Genomic DNA, 16,580 nt, shown 5'->3' on the forward strand with positions numbered 1-16,580 from the left:
GTCCAAGTCTCATAATGTAAAAATAAAAATAGCGGACATCTGCACTCCCTTTATAGTTTAGATGGCCCTTTTGCATGGGTCATCCTAGTGGGTTGTCATAAATATTGCTATAACTGCTTAAGAATAAAGAAACTGAGACTCAGGAAGACATGTGAGATGAGTACAGGTTTAATCAGCAGCAACACGATCAGGACCGCAGGTTTTAATATTTTTCCATTAGCTACAATGCAGCATCTCTCAAATGTTTATTGTACGTCCTCTACACATGCCACAGAGGTCCTTACAGAATCAAGAGTACATAACAGTCATAACGATAACCTTTCTGTACATAACAATAACCTTTTCCATGTATTGAGTTCTTCCACGTACTCATCATTGCCATGTTTACATGCGCTGTCTCATAATTCTCACAACTATTCACTGAGGGCACAAAGATGAGGAAGCAGAGGCCCAAAGAAGTCAAGATTTTGTAAGAGGCCACAAAGTTGGTAAACCCTGGTGTGTGTGATTCTGGGGTCCCTGCTGTTGACCACTAAGCAATTTTGCCATCACCCTCTTGCTTCCTGCACCCCCCTCAGTGCAGAGCTCCTTCCAACTCATGGTACCTTGAGGACAACCAAGTCGTGGAATCCATCGTGTAGAGTAGTCCCATCTTCTTTCATCAGCTTCACATAGGACATGGCAAAGTTCTTTTCTCCTTTATCTTTAGCTGGAAATAGCATTGTGGGGTCAAGAAAGAAAATGATACATGGGCCACCCAGCTCTTCCATTCTTCTCCCCTTAGAGGGAGGTGCAGAGATGTCATTCAGTATGGTACTCACATTCCAGAGATGACCGATGTCGAAACATGAATCGCAGATGGATCCTCTGCATGTCTTCAATAGGGACAGCCACCTCAACAGACAGAAACCAGAGCTCAGAACACAATGAGTTAAAGGGCCCTCCCCACTGCACCCCCACTCTTCCACAGCAGCCTGACCATTTAACTGAGAGAGCTGCCTGCTGATTTATAACCCATCCATCGAGTCTGATGAACTGTAAATAAATTACATAAGAACTAGCTATGAAGAGAAAATAAAGTACCAAATGTAATCCATTTGGCAAATTGCATTCCCAGCCAATGAAAAGAGGTCTGTAAATTATAGTGAGGAAAAATGAGTCTCCCCAAATTGATATAAAAGTCACATAACTTTAGCACAGGATTTGATGCACTGCAAACTGCACAATGCACATTTTCCTTACACACTCCAGGAGTTCTGGCAATTGCACCAGGGCTTAGCAAATTAACAATGGTTGTTAGGGGGGTTGCTTGAGGATTCTCATTTATGCAAATTAATAAAAATGCTTTAATCCAATAATATTTGGAAAAATCCTAGGGCTCATCTCACCCTTGATTGGACACATGTCCAGATGCTGATTCCAAGGACACTGAGCTAAGACAACCACCCACTGGTCACCTGGGCATCCCTGTCCAGTGAATGGCCCACTGGCATCACTGATTGTGATGCTTTCAGCCTGGCTCTGTGCAGGCCACCTCCCAAAGTCTCACAGCTGCTCTGCAATCTGAGATTCAGGCCAATGCAGAGAAGCTTAGCTACCTGAGAGAAGGACACTGATTTTAAAAAGGAACACAATTTGTACTGTACAGATGCCTATTAAATGCCGAAACAAATGTATACTTGGGGGAACTTTCTGTTGCAGAAAATGAGAATTGAGCCTGAGGAGGTCCACCATCCGGTTCATGTTTCAGGCAGAGCAAAGGAACTGAGGGCCTCACGGGTAACTGCAGTCCAATTCATCCTTTCCCTGCGTGTTGAATGTTCACTAGAAACTACAATCATGTGGGGTGCTGGTCATGCTGATACAAGGCAGAGTCCTCACACTCAAAGAGTTCATGGTCCCATGTTACACAAGGGGCAATGTGTAACAGCCCTGTGACAAGGGCTAGCAAGGAGATATAACCAAGGTGCAAGAGAGAACAGAGAAGAGAAACCCAACCTAGTACATCAACTTTGTGACCTCATAGTTGATAGGGTCATCAATTTGAAGGCAGTGGGTAGGGGGAGACACGCTGAGGAAAGTAGTAACATGTGTAACAAGTGGAGAACTGCTGGGGTTTGAATAGCTATCGCTGAAAAGGAAGTCATGTGTACGTCTTGTGTTTGGAGACAGAACCCAGGGGGAATAAAGAATGCTGCTAATGATAAGGCAGAGATATTTGAAGCTATGATCAAGCTTCAGTGTTCACTGAATTGATTCCACATCCTTATTCCAATGCAGGTTATTCCTTTCTGCTTAGTGTGACGATCTGGTAATGTGAATATTTGTGGTTAATGTCACTTCTGCCAAAGAATTACCCCAAAAGGGCATCTTTCAGGCATTATGCAGCCTGTGATGGGCTCACATTGGCTTGCAAGCTCTGCCACTCCTCACCACTGAGTAGAACAGCGCAGCTTGATGAAATGGGCACCACCCACAAGAGGACTATTTGACAATTCCATTTGGGTTACATCCTGCACCAAGGAAGGGTGATCAAGGGAACCAGGGTGCTTACCCACCAGGCCTCCATTTCCACTGGCTGACAATACCACCAGCCACATGCTAGGGGGTCATTTCAGATTCAGAGAGGTGCCTCCAAGGACCCTAAGACCTTACAGATGGTGACTTCTGCTATAACCTAGAGCCAAAGAAGTTCTTTCTGTCATTCTGTGCCCCTCCAATATGTTCATGACTGGCCTCAGAATTTAGCTAGATATTTCATGAAGATTAACATAATATATTCTCATATGTTGTTTACAATCACATTGATCCATCAAGCCTCCCACCTGCTTTGGTTAAAACAAGGAATTTCTAAAATATGTTTGACAGAATCCTAACCCGAGGATATGACGCTAGGAAAAAGGAAAATGCTCTGTAGTCAATGAGTTTTGGGATGTGCTCTGCATTCTTATTTCCTTTTTCAGATTTGCAGAGCACATTTACATCTCAAGGGCTCTAAGAACTTGACATAAGGAAGCCTTTAACTTCTATATTTATTCTCAAGTTTCTCACATTTGATAAGGAAATGTTATTTTAATACATTTAATGTATGATTTTTTTCTTCCCCCTGAGACAGAGTCTCACTCTGTTGCCTAGGCTGGAGTGCAGTGGTGCAATCTCAGCTCACTACAACCTCCTCCTCCCAGGTTCAAGTGATTCTTGTGCCTCAGCCTCCTGAGTAGCTGGAACTACAGGCCCATGCAACCATGCACGACTTATTTATTTATGTATTTATTTATTTATTTACTTTTAGTAGAGACAGAGTTTCACCATGTTGGCCAGGCTCGTCTCGAGCTCATGACCTCAGGTGATCCACCCACCTCGGCCTCCCAAAGTGCTGGGATTACAGGCATGAGCCACTGTACCTAGCCTGAAATGTCATTTTAATAAAAGACCACTTAGTATTCCACAGAACATTTTGCAGAGAGATGCCACATGAGAAGGACCTGGAGGGAGACTTCATCAGGTATCTGGAACAACTATATCTCTCCTCTGCCTTCTCCCCCCAACTACACAGAGAGGCACAAAGCTGCCTGCCACTACCAATTAGACTGCCTTGTAGAGGGGTGGGTAAAAAACAGGCAAGGGTCAAGTGTTTGAAGGGCATCTTGAAGGAATGTAAAATCTAGTTCAGTTTTGCAGACTGAGATAACTGCCAAGTATAATCAGGAGTTGTATTAACTGAGTAAGTACTCTCTTCCAAGGACTTGTCTGACAGTGTTACGTGTATTAAATCCTTTCACTTCCACAGTCAACCTATTGCTCCCATTTTACAGATGAGGAAACCAGGGCACAGAGCAGGTGAATGACTTGCCCAAGGTCACACCATTGGTGAGCATTAAGGCTGGAACACGAACCCAGACTCTCTGGGTCTAGGGTCCATGTGCAGAACTGCCTTGCTCGCCTGCTCTCATTAAAAGGAAGAAGGCTGGGCACGGTGGCTCATGCCCATAATCCCAGCACTTTGGGAGGCCAAGGTGGGCAGATCACTTGAGGTCAGGAGTTTGAGACCAGCCTGGCCAACAAGGTGAAACCCCGTCTCTACTAAAAACACAAAAATTAGCCTGGTGTGGTGGCGCACGCTTGTAATCCCAGCTACTCAAGCGGCTGAGACAGGAGAATCACTTGAACCCGGGACACAGAGGTTGCAGAGAGCAGAGATGGTAACACTGTACTCTAGCCTGGGCAACAAAGTGAGAATCTGTCTCAAAAAAAAAAAATGCTAATTGCTCCAGTCAGTATTCTGCTCCCTCAGGTTGCAGCGATGGGCACAGACCTAGAGCCAGACTGCTCAGGTTTGAATCCCAGCTCTGATGTTTCCTAGCAGTGTGGTCATGGTCAGGCTACTTACCTGTTCTGTGCCAGTTTCCTCAACTATTAAATGAAGGAAATATTAGTACAAACCTCACATGGCTGTTGTAAGCAATACATAAATTATTTAAATAAACCACTTAAAACAGGGCCTGGTTCATGGTAAGAACTAGACATGTGTTCACATCTACTATTATTATTATTAATTATTACCTTGACTGTTTCCATCCAACGTGGCTGTTTGACTTGATAGTACACAACGGAGCGATACTCATTCATGGGCTTGTCCCCTGCTCCCACGCAAATTGCATTCTGACCCAAGAAAGACAAAGTGAGAGAAAACACTACAGAATTGCCATTTTCTGTGCTTGTGCAGGTTTGGTCCCTAGGCCACCACCAGCCTTAGGGACTGGGTCAACCCTGCCTTCCCTAGCCCTCATGCCAGGTGCCCATAATGACTCCTTCTCTATTACAGATTTACACAGGAGCGCCCCACTGGACTGACAGGCGTTTAACTACAGAAATTCCATTACTTCCATTCTGGAAACCACTGGAGTGCACCAGGGCATTGATGTGACTGCCTTATTGTAAGAGATAACCAGCCTTGGAGTTACTGCACACTGCCAGTCTTATTAATCCTATTTGTTTCCTAAATGTGAATGTGCACCAAGTTTACAAACAGGCTCAGATTAGCCAAGCAGCAGCTCTTCCTGATGAATTTCCACAGCTAACACATCAGGGCGGTGGGCAGTGCTGGGCAAAAGGAGAGAGCATAGGCTTCAGAGAGACTCCTGAGCACCTGCCTTAGAGAACAAGTCTGGAGCGAGGGGGTTTTGGGGAGGAGGCTCAGTTCAGGCCACAATAACGGAACATCTTCTGGGTACTCCATGCTGAGCACTGGGGTATGGGAATGGCTCAGATATTGAACCTGACGTGAGCTCACAGTTTAGTGCAGGAAACATTAGGGAACACATCATGACAGCAATGCAACATGATGACAGACACATGTACACACTACTGTTGGGCACAGAGGAAGGACACAAGGACAGGTGAGGAATCAGGGAAGACTTCTTGGAGGCAACGACAGTTGAGTGAGTATCTTGAAGAAAGATTCCAAGTTGGCTCAGAGCAGAAATGTGGGAGGGGCTTTCTGAGCAGAGAGTGAGCACAGAGCACACATGCCCAAATGGGACATTTATTCTTTGCCATAAAAATCACCCTCAGAGGTTCAGAAAGGAGCTGACTAACAAGGAATGATCCCCTAGTCGCATAAAACAATGCCTAATTCTATGTTCATTCCAGCCCTTTGGCCCCCAAACAAGATCCAAGCTGGGATTACCCAGAAGGGGCCCTACGTATGGTTTGTATACCAAGCCAAACAGTTCTCAATCCTCAGATTGCCAGATTCATAAGATTTGGTTCTGGAGCCCCAGCCCCTGCAATTGCAAACTGAGTGCCTCTCGGCATGCTGATGGCAAGTCATGCCTCTCACAAGATTCCATCAGATTCTCCCGCGGATCCTTGACCCTCCGCAGGCTGCATCACCAGAGCTGGCCACATACAGACACTCCATGAGCCCTGGCGAACCACGCAAACCTGGGGAAAGGAAGACTTGCCCTTCGCACTGGAAATCTCCCTGTGTGCTTCCGAGGTATGGAAAAGGAATGAGCTCAGTTTCAATATTGACTGACAGTACTTGCAGCCAAATCAATCCATTTGAAAACAGAATACACAGTAGTCCTTTCAGAATGTATCTTTAAAAAAAAAAACAAGCGTAACCAATGAACCAGAACTGAGTGAAGACACACAACTCTCTTGTTTTTCCATGGGATGAAGCCTTCCAGAACTTCCGGAGGCACTAAGCTAAAAACATGCTTCCAAAGTCTTTCTAACCATTTAGAGTGGGTTTTGTGTCTGGCATCACGCTAAGCCCTGTACACACACCACCTCGCTTAATTCAGTCCTCATAACCACCTCTGATGCTTACTGTCAGCATCCCCATTTCACAGCTGGGTAAACTGAGGCCCTGAGAGATTAAGCCACTTGCCCAAAAAGTGGCAAAGCCAAGACTACATCGCAGACCTTCTAACTACTCATCCAGTGTTCATTCTATAAGAACCTAGATGCCTTCCAGCCTACAAAGATTTATTTCTGGTGACATTTATGGGCTTGGAGCTTCTGTAGTTACAGTAAATCCCATGTAGCTTACAAAATCAGAAACTACACATATATCTCTGGTGAAAGTAAAACTGCTGTATGGCAGGCAACTGAATCTCACAAAACTGTACTGATGATGAAAATTTTTGATTTCCTAAGACTGGAGAAAATAGTCTCAGTACCAGTCAGAGAAAAGCCAGAGATAGTGCCCTAGCCCTCAATACTTCAAAAAGAAAACAGTGTTGGGAAGTGCACCGAGACAGCTTTGTGACCAGGGACTGAGCCCAGTTCTAGGGAAAATATAGAATGGTATATATCTCAAATAACACTGTTCCATAATTTTCAACATCGCCTATCCCCATGGCCCCCAATTAACAGTGAGAGGCCCTCATAGGTGTGGGAGACTTTAGGTCAGTTAAAGAAAATCTGAGTAAGGATCAGGAAGCCTGGAGGCTTTCACGTTGGCTTGGCCTTGGAAGAAACATCTCTGCAGGAGAAAATCCAGGCTCCTAACACATGCCCTGTTTACTTGGTAGGAATCAGGTGAGAAAGAGAAAGAGATGATCCCAGGGAGGTGAACATACTTTAGGAAAGACAGTGTTCTCCTCTCACAAGACCACATCATGGGAACATGCTAATTAGCATTCCTAAGGTAGGAATCAGGCCAGGAGTTCAGTATACCCTTCTAATAATAATAGCTACATTTAATGAACACTTATTATGTAGATTACCTCATCTGATATTCACAAGAGTAAAGTGCCATTGCTGGTCCTATTTTCAGACAGAGACTCTCAGGCTTAGAGAGGTTATGTAACTGCCTCAACGTCCTCTTACTAATTCAGGCTGAGCTGGGCTTTGCACCTGGCTGTCTGGCCCCAGGGGTCATGGTCTTAACCACTATCCCATATTTCCCCTATCCCCTGCCTCCACCGCCTCAAGCTGGTTGGTCTCAGAAGAACAGAGGTTTCTTGGCCCAGCATCTGAGCCTTTCTCTTTCACCAGAACTTGCTTCTGGTTGGATTGCCTGTTTGACTCCCTCAAGTCCCTCAGAGGGCTTCACCCTGCACTTGTCCCCTTCTCTGAATGTGACTCTCCTTCCTGTTGCTGGGTACTTACTGCATACCAGGTGCCTTATACCTACGGTGTGTTTTGTTTGTTTTTTGAGAAAGGGTCTCACTTTGTCGCCCAGGCTGGAGTGGCTGGGGCGTGATCTCAGCTCACTGCAACCTCTGCCTCCAGGGTTCAAGCAATTCTCGTGTCTCAACCTCCCAAGTAGCTGGGATTACAGGTGCCTGCCACCACACTCAGCTAATTTTTGTATTTTCAGTAGACAGGAGGTTTCACCTTTTTGGCCAGGCTGATCTCAAACTCCTGACCTCAAGTGATCTGCCCCGCTTGGCCTCCCAAAGTGCTGGGATTACAGGTGTGAGCTGCTGTGCCGGTAGCATGGTTTTTTTTTTTTTTAATTTTTTAATTTTAATTTTATAATTTTTAATTTTTGTGGGCACATTGTGTGTGTGTGTGTGTGTGTGTGTGTGTGTGTGCATTTATGGAGTAAATGAGATGTTCTGATACAGGTATACAATGCATAATAATCCCATCATGGAAATGGGGATCCATGTCCTCAAGCGTTTATCCTTTGTGTTACAAACAATCCAATCCTACACTTTCAGTTGTTTTAACACCCACTCTTTTGTTTAACCTGCAACCCCATGAGAAGAGGTTGTTATTTCTTTTTACACATGAATACACTTGCCTAAGATCACACAGCTAATAAGAAGGGAGGCTGCAATTTGAACCCTGTCTGCCTGACCCCAGAGCCCACCCCATTAACTTCTCTGTATGACCCCTCTTAAGCAAGGCCCTTGACTCCCCAAGGAGAGCCATGGGCAGGCCTAACCTCCTCTGCCCTCTGGTCCTGCCCTGCCAAAGACAGTGTGCACGCACCTAAAGCAGGAGGAGAAATCAATATTTCTAAAGAGGACCATTCCCACAGGAGCCCACCAATATCAAACAGAAGTGTTTGAATGTGCGGCCTGACACTTAATTAGGCAGTAATATTTATTTCTGCAAATAAAGAAAGAAAAGCCTCCCACAGGCTTCCTAAGCAATTTTCAATAGTCAGTCAACTGAACTCCCTCAGAATTTCCCTAACAGAGGAAACCACAAATTATCACCATGCCCCACGGTTCCCTTTCCATGCCAGCCCCCAGAATCCCTGCTTATCTACTCATCTTTGATAAGTGCATCTGCTCAGCCTGCTGGGAGTGACTTGAAAGGGTGACAAAAGTGGAAGAAAGAATGGTTCAGACAGGAGATAAGATGGCTGCTTGCCTGTTAACTGTGTCTTTTAATTTGTCCTTTGGCAGCATCGAAGGTAAGTGTATCAACGTTTCAAAAATGAAGCTGAGGTTAAAAAGTTCTCCAACAGGTAAGTTGGATAAAAGTAACTTCAAAGCAATGATCTCTATATTTGGGAATTGCAATTTCCCTTTCAGATAAAAACCCTCTGCTCCTTTATGCTCCTTTGAGCCAAGTGTTTCTCACTTATTTTATTTTTTGGAAAAGTTTCAAATTCCAACAAAAGGAGGATGCGTTCAATGCTTAGATTTTGTTCAAATAGATACTAATTAACATGACCAGTCTTTAGGAACCAAAAGGCAATTGTGAGGATTTCTTTACATTTAAAAAATGATTATGAATCTTCCCAAATTTGTGAGCAGTGGTTATTAGCCTCATTTTTTAAAACGAGAAATAAATTGGAGAATTTTGTTACATGTATAGGCATTGTAGTGAAGTATCTCAGAGGGCCTGGAACCAGTCAAATCCCATCTCTGCCATATGCTAACGTTATGGCTTTGGGCGAGTTATTGTAAATGACAAAGGTTTTGTTTCCCTATCTGTAAAATGGGGCATAATAAAGGAAATGTGTCATACTATCACACGGCCTGACACTTGGTAATTCCCCTGTGACTGTTAGTTATTCTTGGGTACAAAGTATCAATCTGATCTCCAGGCCCCAAGGACAGAACTGATGCCTCTTCCATCTTCACACCCCCTCTCTGATGAACTCGCCCGCCCTACTTGGCTATTTGATCACTCACAGTGGCCTAAGAGGAATATTCGCCCATGCTAAAACTTCTCCTGAGAGCTGATTTTCTTTTCAGCTAACTACTCTGAAAGGAGGAATCGAGAAACAAAACCCTCCTACGCACTGGGCACAGCACTGACAACCTTAAAGAAAATACAAGCAAACAAATATAAACACACATGACAAATATTGGACAGGACATATGCTGTATAAATATAGCAATGCGCTTTGCATTCCTGAATACACCCGGCTAGCTCTCTGGAGGCCAATTTACGAATAAGGCTTTCCACCAGCATTTCTGGCTGAGCGCTGGGGAGTTAGATTAAGTGTTGAGAATGTCTGCTTTGAGCACATCCTGAGCCTCCACACCAGCCCAAGGCACTGTATTGATCCTCTTTCTTACCATGGACTTTGCCTGAATAAACCAGCTCAGGTTTCCATGAGAACATTTTAACTGCAGAAAGCTAACCTATAAGCTGAGACCAAGCAAAAATACATACATATATGTATGCATACATACATGTATACATACTGCATGCATATATACATACATGTATACATGCATACATATATACATACATATATACATGCATACATATATACATACATACATACATACGTAGAAGAAGGATTTGTGAAAGGAAAGGAACAGACATTGAAAAACTGCTTTGGTGTAAGGAAATACCACAAGGTCTTATTACGGAACACTGCGCTAACCAAGCTCAAAAGGTGTAGATCACATTATTCAACACCATCCCAAAGGCACCTGGCATTTAGACAACAGAATCACGGAGAGGAAAAGTACATCTTTACAAACAGAGGCCCCCAAGGGGGACCCTGTCACCCAGAGCAGCAGCGAGTCCCTTACGGGCAGCGTTTTGCCGTCCTCCGCACACACACACATGATGACTTCCACATTCCTCTGTGTGGTCTTGTTGTACTTGTCAAAGTCACCTTGTAAGAGAGTAATGTAGATGTCGTTCCTGACATCCCCTGAGGCATAAGGAGAGAGACAAGAGTTAGCGTGGATTGCAGCAGGAGAGACGCTAACTAGAGAGGATGGAGGGTGAGAAGAAGCTCCCCCACCTGGATTGCTATTAATTAAAATCAGAACTGCTTAGAGAAAGCATTTTTCCCTCATCAGGGAGGCTGGAGAAGTAGGTAACAAGGGGATGAAGGGATGCTAGGAAATCAGCTGCAAAAAGGGAAGTAGGGACACTCAAAATTGGCCATGTTTTTCTCAGCATTAAAAATCATTTAATTTTCATCCTCTAGTGACACCTTCTGGGAAGGCAAAGCAAAGCTCCAATTGAATTGATCCTGTCCCATGAAAACAACTAAACATACACATCTGTCAATGTTTTACTGTATAGAAGCAGAACGGAGCAACTTTCCATGTGTCCTAGGGACACAGGGTTAGGAAGGAGCTGCAGAGGATCTTCAGGAAGGGAGGCAAGAAAAATAGAAAATCCGCCAGACACAAGTAGCCCATGCCTGGAATCCCAGCACTTTGGGAGGTCAAAGCGGGCAGATCGCCTGAGCTCAGGAGTTCAAAACCAGCCTGGGTGACATGGCGAAACCCTGTGTCTATCAAAAATACAAAAAAATTAGACGAGTGTGGTGGCACATGCCTGTGGTCCCAGCTGCTCAGGAGGCTGAGGTAGGAGTATTGCTTGAGCCTGGTCAAGCAGTGTACTCTGCACTCCAGCCTGAGTAACAGAGCCAAACCCCATCTCAAAAAAAAAAAAAAAAAAAAAAAAAGGAATAGAAAATCCTACAAGGGGATACACGAGTAATTGAAGTCTCAGGTAAAGCATGGACAAATAAATGATAGCACAGGCCCTAGGAGACCACCACCAGAAAAATGTGGAAAGAAAAGGCAAGTCAGTGAGAGCCATCGTGAACAGAAGTCCAAGACACAAGTTTAAGACACAAAAGAGAAGTTTCAAAAGAGTATTACTATTGTCAAAAGACAAAATTACAACAAATTTAGTTTAAAGACCTCACTTGGCTCTATTGCAATTCTAGAATCGGGTAATGCTTCATTCCATAAAATAGAATCAGTGTTCCAAAGAGCCGAGCAGAAGAAGTTGGCTTTATAGACAGAGAAGGCCTGAAGGAAGTAGAAGCAAGACAAGAGTGAATTGGTTATTTCAAAGGTATTGCTCTCATAAGGATGAAACAAGGAAACAGAAAAATAGAAAAGTGACTGATTGGTTAACATCAGGTTACTTCAGGTTACCCTTTGCTGTGAGGATTAAAGCAAAGGGAACTTCGTTATGCCCATTGAAAACTGAAAATGGCCTGTCTGGAAAATAGGCTGTTTCTCTTTCTCTCTTTTCTTTCTCTTTCTTTTTCTTTTCTCTCTCTCTCTCTCTCTCTATCTCTCTCTCCCCCCACTATCTCTCCCCACTCTCCCAATTTCTTGCAAGATCAGATAACAATTTAGTTTAGGTTTGGTGACATGAAACTTTAGCATGGCTGACTCTGTTTTGATTTTCAGTCTGGTTTGTTGGGGGCTGGTGCAGGAACTTAGTCTAAAACAACGCCCTCCTATAATTTTTGTTTAATATTATATAAATTCATTTTTTAAAATTACACACACATTTGAAAATGCAGTGGCTACTTCTGGACATAAAGAAATGAAGGAGTTTTTAACATTTCACTTTATACCTTTTCATGCCATTTGAATATTTTACAATGAACGCGAATTCCTTTGGTAATATTAAAAAAAAAAAAAAGTTTAAAATTAAAAGAGAATGACAATATTCTCCCAGAAAGAGTGGAACTGTTCTGCGTGTAGTAAAATAGAAATGATGTCCACAATAAATTATTAAGTGATAAAACAAGTTGTAGAATACTATATAAAGTATATTAAGTAAAGGAATATAAAGTATGACCCCATCTGTGGGGAAAAGGGGTATGTGTGTACATTTACGTGCGTGTGTCTATTTTGTTAATGCATAGAAGCTTTCGGATATACAGAAATCAGTTTTAGTGGTTACCTTCAGGGAGAGAAATGGAGAGAGGCAGTAAAAAAGGAAGGAGTTGACTCTTTAAAAGGAAAATGAATCAGACAAGCTGAATTGGTCCCTATGTCCCCAGGGGAAGGTCAGAGCAGCTGTATCTCACCTGGCATGATGATCTCCGGGAAGCCCAGCTTCCTGGCCACCACGGTGGTCCTGTCCACCAGGTGTGGATAGTCCTTGCGAATCTGAATGATGTCACCCACTAGCATCTTCATGGTCACCCAGAGGCCTGGAAAGGAACGGCTCACGGTGAAGAGTCCACTTTTGCAAGTGTTCTCTCAGTCGGCCCTCCTGCCACCTCTCCCCTCTGTCTTTCTGGAGATCGCTGGGAACAGAGCCATACAGCCACAGATGCAGCCACTCAGCCCACGGGGCCTCTGGAGAGGGAGATCTCTGGGTCTGAATCCCACTAATTATTTCCAGCAGTGTCAGCCTCTGGCAAATTATCCTGCTTCTCTAAGCCCAAAGTGAGGATGACACCACCTATCTCACGTGTGTGGAGTAAGAATGAAATCAAACAAGGTAACTTATTAACGTGCCCCTGGAACACAGGAGACATTCAGGATGTATCAATTCCTCTCTTCTTTTGGGCACAAGGACATGCCTCCAATTTGCTTCAGGAGATGTGACTTATCTCTATAGATCATATGTTCCCATTCTTCCCAGTGGTCTGTCTGGAAGGAAAGCTAAGCATCCCAGGGTTGAGGATTTTGATTCATTTGCTGAAGAGTTAGGGGCTGCCAAGCTGGACCAGGCTCAGCCGACTGGCACATTGGCATTATACCTTGCCCGCCACTGTCCCCCTTGGAGGCTATGACTTTGCCCAGCAGGCTGTGTAGGAAGTCATTCTCAGCTGTAACCCTGGAAAGGAAGAGAAAGCATGAAATGTCCACATCGTGCCCTCCTTGTGTTTCAAGGTGCCCCAGGAAGCTCCCCAGCCTCTCCACATGCCTCAGGTGAAAAGCGAGCTTGCGTGTGTCAGCTCAGGGTATATACATGCTATCAAGAGGTATATCACTGTTTATCACAAAGCAATGTGGCTCTGAAATTTTGGAATATTGATGCTACAGGTAGAAGCCATTTCTTATTCTCCAGGAAAATGCTTAAAAAGGCAGGATTCCAAAGCTTTCAACATGCATATCTGCGCAGCAAGGGTAAAGCCTTGAGTTGCTCCTGCTAAGTCGTAATCACACGCCTTCAGCAAAGTCACTAGCCTCATTACCTGGACCATCCTTAGGGTTATTAAGTACTGATGGTGCTCTCAAACTGGAGCCCTGCTTTCTGGAGGACTCCTTTTGGAACAGGGGAGGAGAGGATATTCACCTTCCTTATTGCCCTCCTCGTAAGTCACGGATATGTCTATCCATGAGAGCGAGGTTAGGATTCCCTGCCACACGCTTCTGAAATGCTGCTGCTTCACAGCTTTGTGGTTTCTGCTGCACTTGTAATTAATGCATTAATCTTTTGCTGATTATCTGTTTAATTCCCCATCTATACTATGAGCTCCATGAAGACAGGGCCCATCTAGTTCACTACTTCATCCTCCACGCCTAGCACAGTGCCAGCCTCTGCCAGGCTGCCAATAAATGTTTGTGGCATAAATAACATCTGATGAATGAATGGGTGAAAAGCTGTTTGGTTTTGAATGCCTGGGCACTGAGCCAATGATTCTCACCCAGCGCTCCCCTTGGGAGGCTCCACCTGCCTATCACTAACTCAGGGAACCAGTGCCCTCTGAGCTCCAGCAGCTCTTAATGACAAAGGATGTGGCTGAATAGAATGGAAAGAAATGGGAAATGTCTTACGGATGAAAAGGAATGAAGTGCTGCTTTTCTTCATCACTCTCTGCTTTCCCCTTGATGATGTCTGTTATATCCATAACTAGAAAGAGGACAGAATGAATTAATGGTTTAACTTCCTCCTGCTCCCACAAAGGGATGACAGTGGGATGAGCTTGTGGGATGAGCTTGTGGGACAGGAGGTAGAGCCTGGGATGCCTGGTGGTCAGGAAAGCCTAAAATGGCAAACAAGCCAGTGCTGCACAATACACAGATGGCAGAGGTTCCTTGCATGCAGCACCGTGGCAAATACCTCTAAGCAAAGCAGACTAGGACGTCAGTGGGCCAGAGAGGCATCCAAGAGCACCATGGCTTAGCAGAGGACAAAAGGAAAGTGTCAGAGCCATAGCTTTGGAATTCAGCAATTAGGTTTGGATTTGACATGCATGTATTGAATGTCTACTGTGCCTACAAAACCAGAGAGCAGTGATTGGGTCTCTGTAGGATCTGAGAATCTCATGAAATATTCACCCTCTTTTCATAAGCGTACCCATATGTACAGATACGTAACTGAAGAGTCTTCAAATCCTGTGATTCCAGACGGATCCTGTATCCTCTGAAACCTTTCCTTAAATCAGCCACTAAGGGTCCCAAAACCAAGGTAAAGAACTCCTACACTAGAATGGAGATTACAGAAATGGGAGTGTAGGAGAGGGCTGAAAAAAGCTACTCCAATCAAGCCCAAACCCTAGTTACAGAAAATACCTCAAACACTCCAGGCACTGGGCAGGGGGCCATTAAAATTGTTTGGGTAATAACCAACCACTGACTGCATCTAGATCAAGAGGGGAGTCAGAGAGCAGACAGGAGGAGAAATTGAGTATATATTCTCTCTAACAGACTCTCCTCATCCATCCTCAGTGCTGTGATTAGGGTGGGGCAATTTCCCTTTGGCTCCAGAGTTATTCATAGGACCTGGTAGAATCATCTCTCCCTGCCCAGAGTAAATACTATGGAGATGAGGACATGACCTATATTAAAGCTCCTGGGGCTTCTGCTGAAACTAATGGGAAAGAGGTACATTCTTTCCACTGGGTTGCTAAGTTGGTAGGATGCAAGCTTGGAACAGCTGGCTGATAATTTGCCAACTAATTGGACAGCCACCTTCTTAGTAAGCCAGCATGAGGACATAGGGGCTGAGCAAGAAAGAGACAAATTCTTCATAGTAAGCCAGCATGAGGACACAGGAGCAAGAAAGAGACAAATTGATTTGAGTTCCTGGATCTGGCTATGCCTGAAGCAATCTATTCATAAGCCTTTCAGTTACACCAGTAAAGTACCTTTTTTTCTTCTACCAGTTTAGATCAGATTTCTGTCACCTGACACCAAAAGAGAGGGCAGGCTACAGCTGAGGACAAAGACACACTTTGCAGTAAGGTTGGAAGACCCTGACTGCCTTAACAGAAACACCGTGGTGTCAGAAATGCCCCACAGGTAGAATCAGAGCATTTTAGAGCAGTAGAGGACTTCATGAATTAATCAGATGCAAGTCCTTCATTTTGCACATAATAAAACTAAGGCCCTGGGGAAAATGCTTGCCCAAGATCACTGGCTGGCTAGCTAGCCGCAGTCCCAGGTTAAAAAAAAAAAAACAGTGAGCCCAGTAAAATATCCTCCACTCCACCACTTTGCAAGCAGTGCCAGGTGACTAGTTGGAGAGTAAGCAGGTCTGCGATTACAGGTCAGAGCATCTTGAAGTGAGAAACCTGAAACACTGAGGTTAGCTATGGTACACAGGGGTGATAAATGGTATACTCTTACAATTTTATATTTTAATAAAAGGAATAAAATTGGCATATCAAATCACCATTTTCACAGGTATTTAAATTGCCTTTGACGAAAAACATACATTATGTAAAGTAGGTTGATTAAAAGAAAATATATTAGGTAAATAACAGTACAAGTGGTAGCCAAACATAACTAAAACCATAAAAGTGGGGCAAGAATGACGAAGCTTTAGAAACCCCAAGAGAGCTAAAGCTTAAGAGGAATGCAGAGCGGATGTTCCTGTACCGCAGCCTCATGCAGGGCTCTGCCTCGGGTCACACCAATTCTCCAAATGTCCGTTTCCATCTGGAATTTAGATGTGTGGTAGGTGACTCATTCTGTGTAACT

At 44.2% G+C, this 16,580-nt stretch overlaps 1 protein-coding gene across 2 annotated transcripts in view; it reads right to left on the reverse strand.

Moving 5' to 3' along the window:
• DOCK2 (dedicator of cytokinesis 2) overlaps window positions 1-16,580 on the reverse strand; it is a 447,672-nt gene that overhangs the window by 371,960 nt on the left and 59,132 nt on the right. For both annotated transcript variants that reach the window (XM_030926872.1, XM_030926873.1), the window contains exons 11-17: window positions 14,433-14,508; window positions 13,412-13,488; window positions 12,731-12,856; window positions 10,467-10,591; window positions 4,564-4,662; window positions 822-894; window positions 606-709 (exon numbers count right to left, since the gene is read on the reverse strand). In XM_030926872.1, coding sequence (XP_030782732.1) covers window positions 606-709; window positions 822-894; window positions 4,564-4,662; window positions 10,467-10,591; window positions 12,731-12,856; window positions 13,412-13,488; window positions 14,433-14,508 — 680 coding nt within the window. The remainder of the gene's footprint in view (window positions 1-605; window positions 710-821; window positions 895-4,563; window positions 4,663-10,466; window positions 10,592-12,730; window positions 12,857-13,411; window positions 13,489-14,432; window positions 14,509-16,580) is intronic.

Source organism: Rhinopithecus roxellana, chromosome 3 (assembly GCF_007565055.1).
Source record: "Rhinopithecus roxellana isolate Shanxi Qingling chromosome 3, ASM756505v1, whole genome shotgun sequence".
Taxonomy (NCBI): Eukaryota; Metazoa; Chordata; class Mammalia; order Primates; family Cercopithecidae; genus Rhinopithecus; species Rhinopithecus roxellana.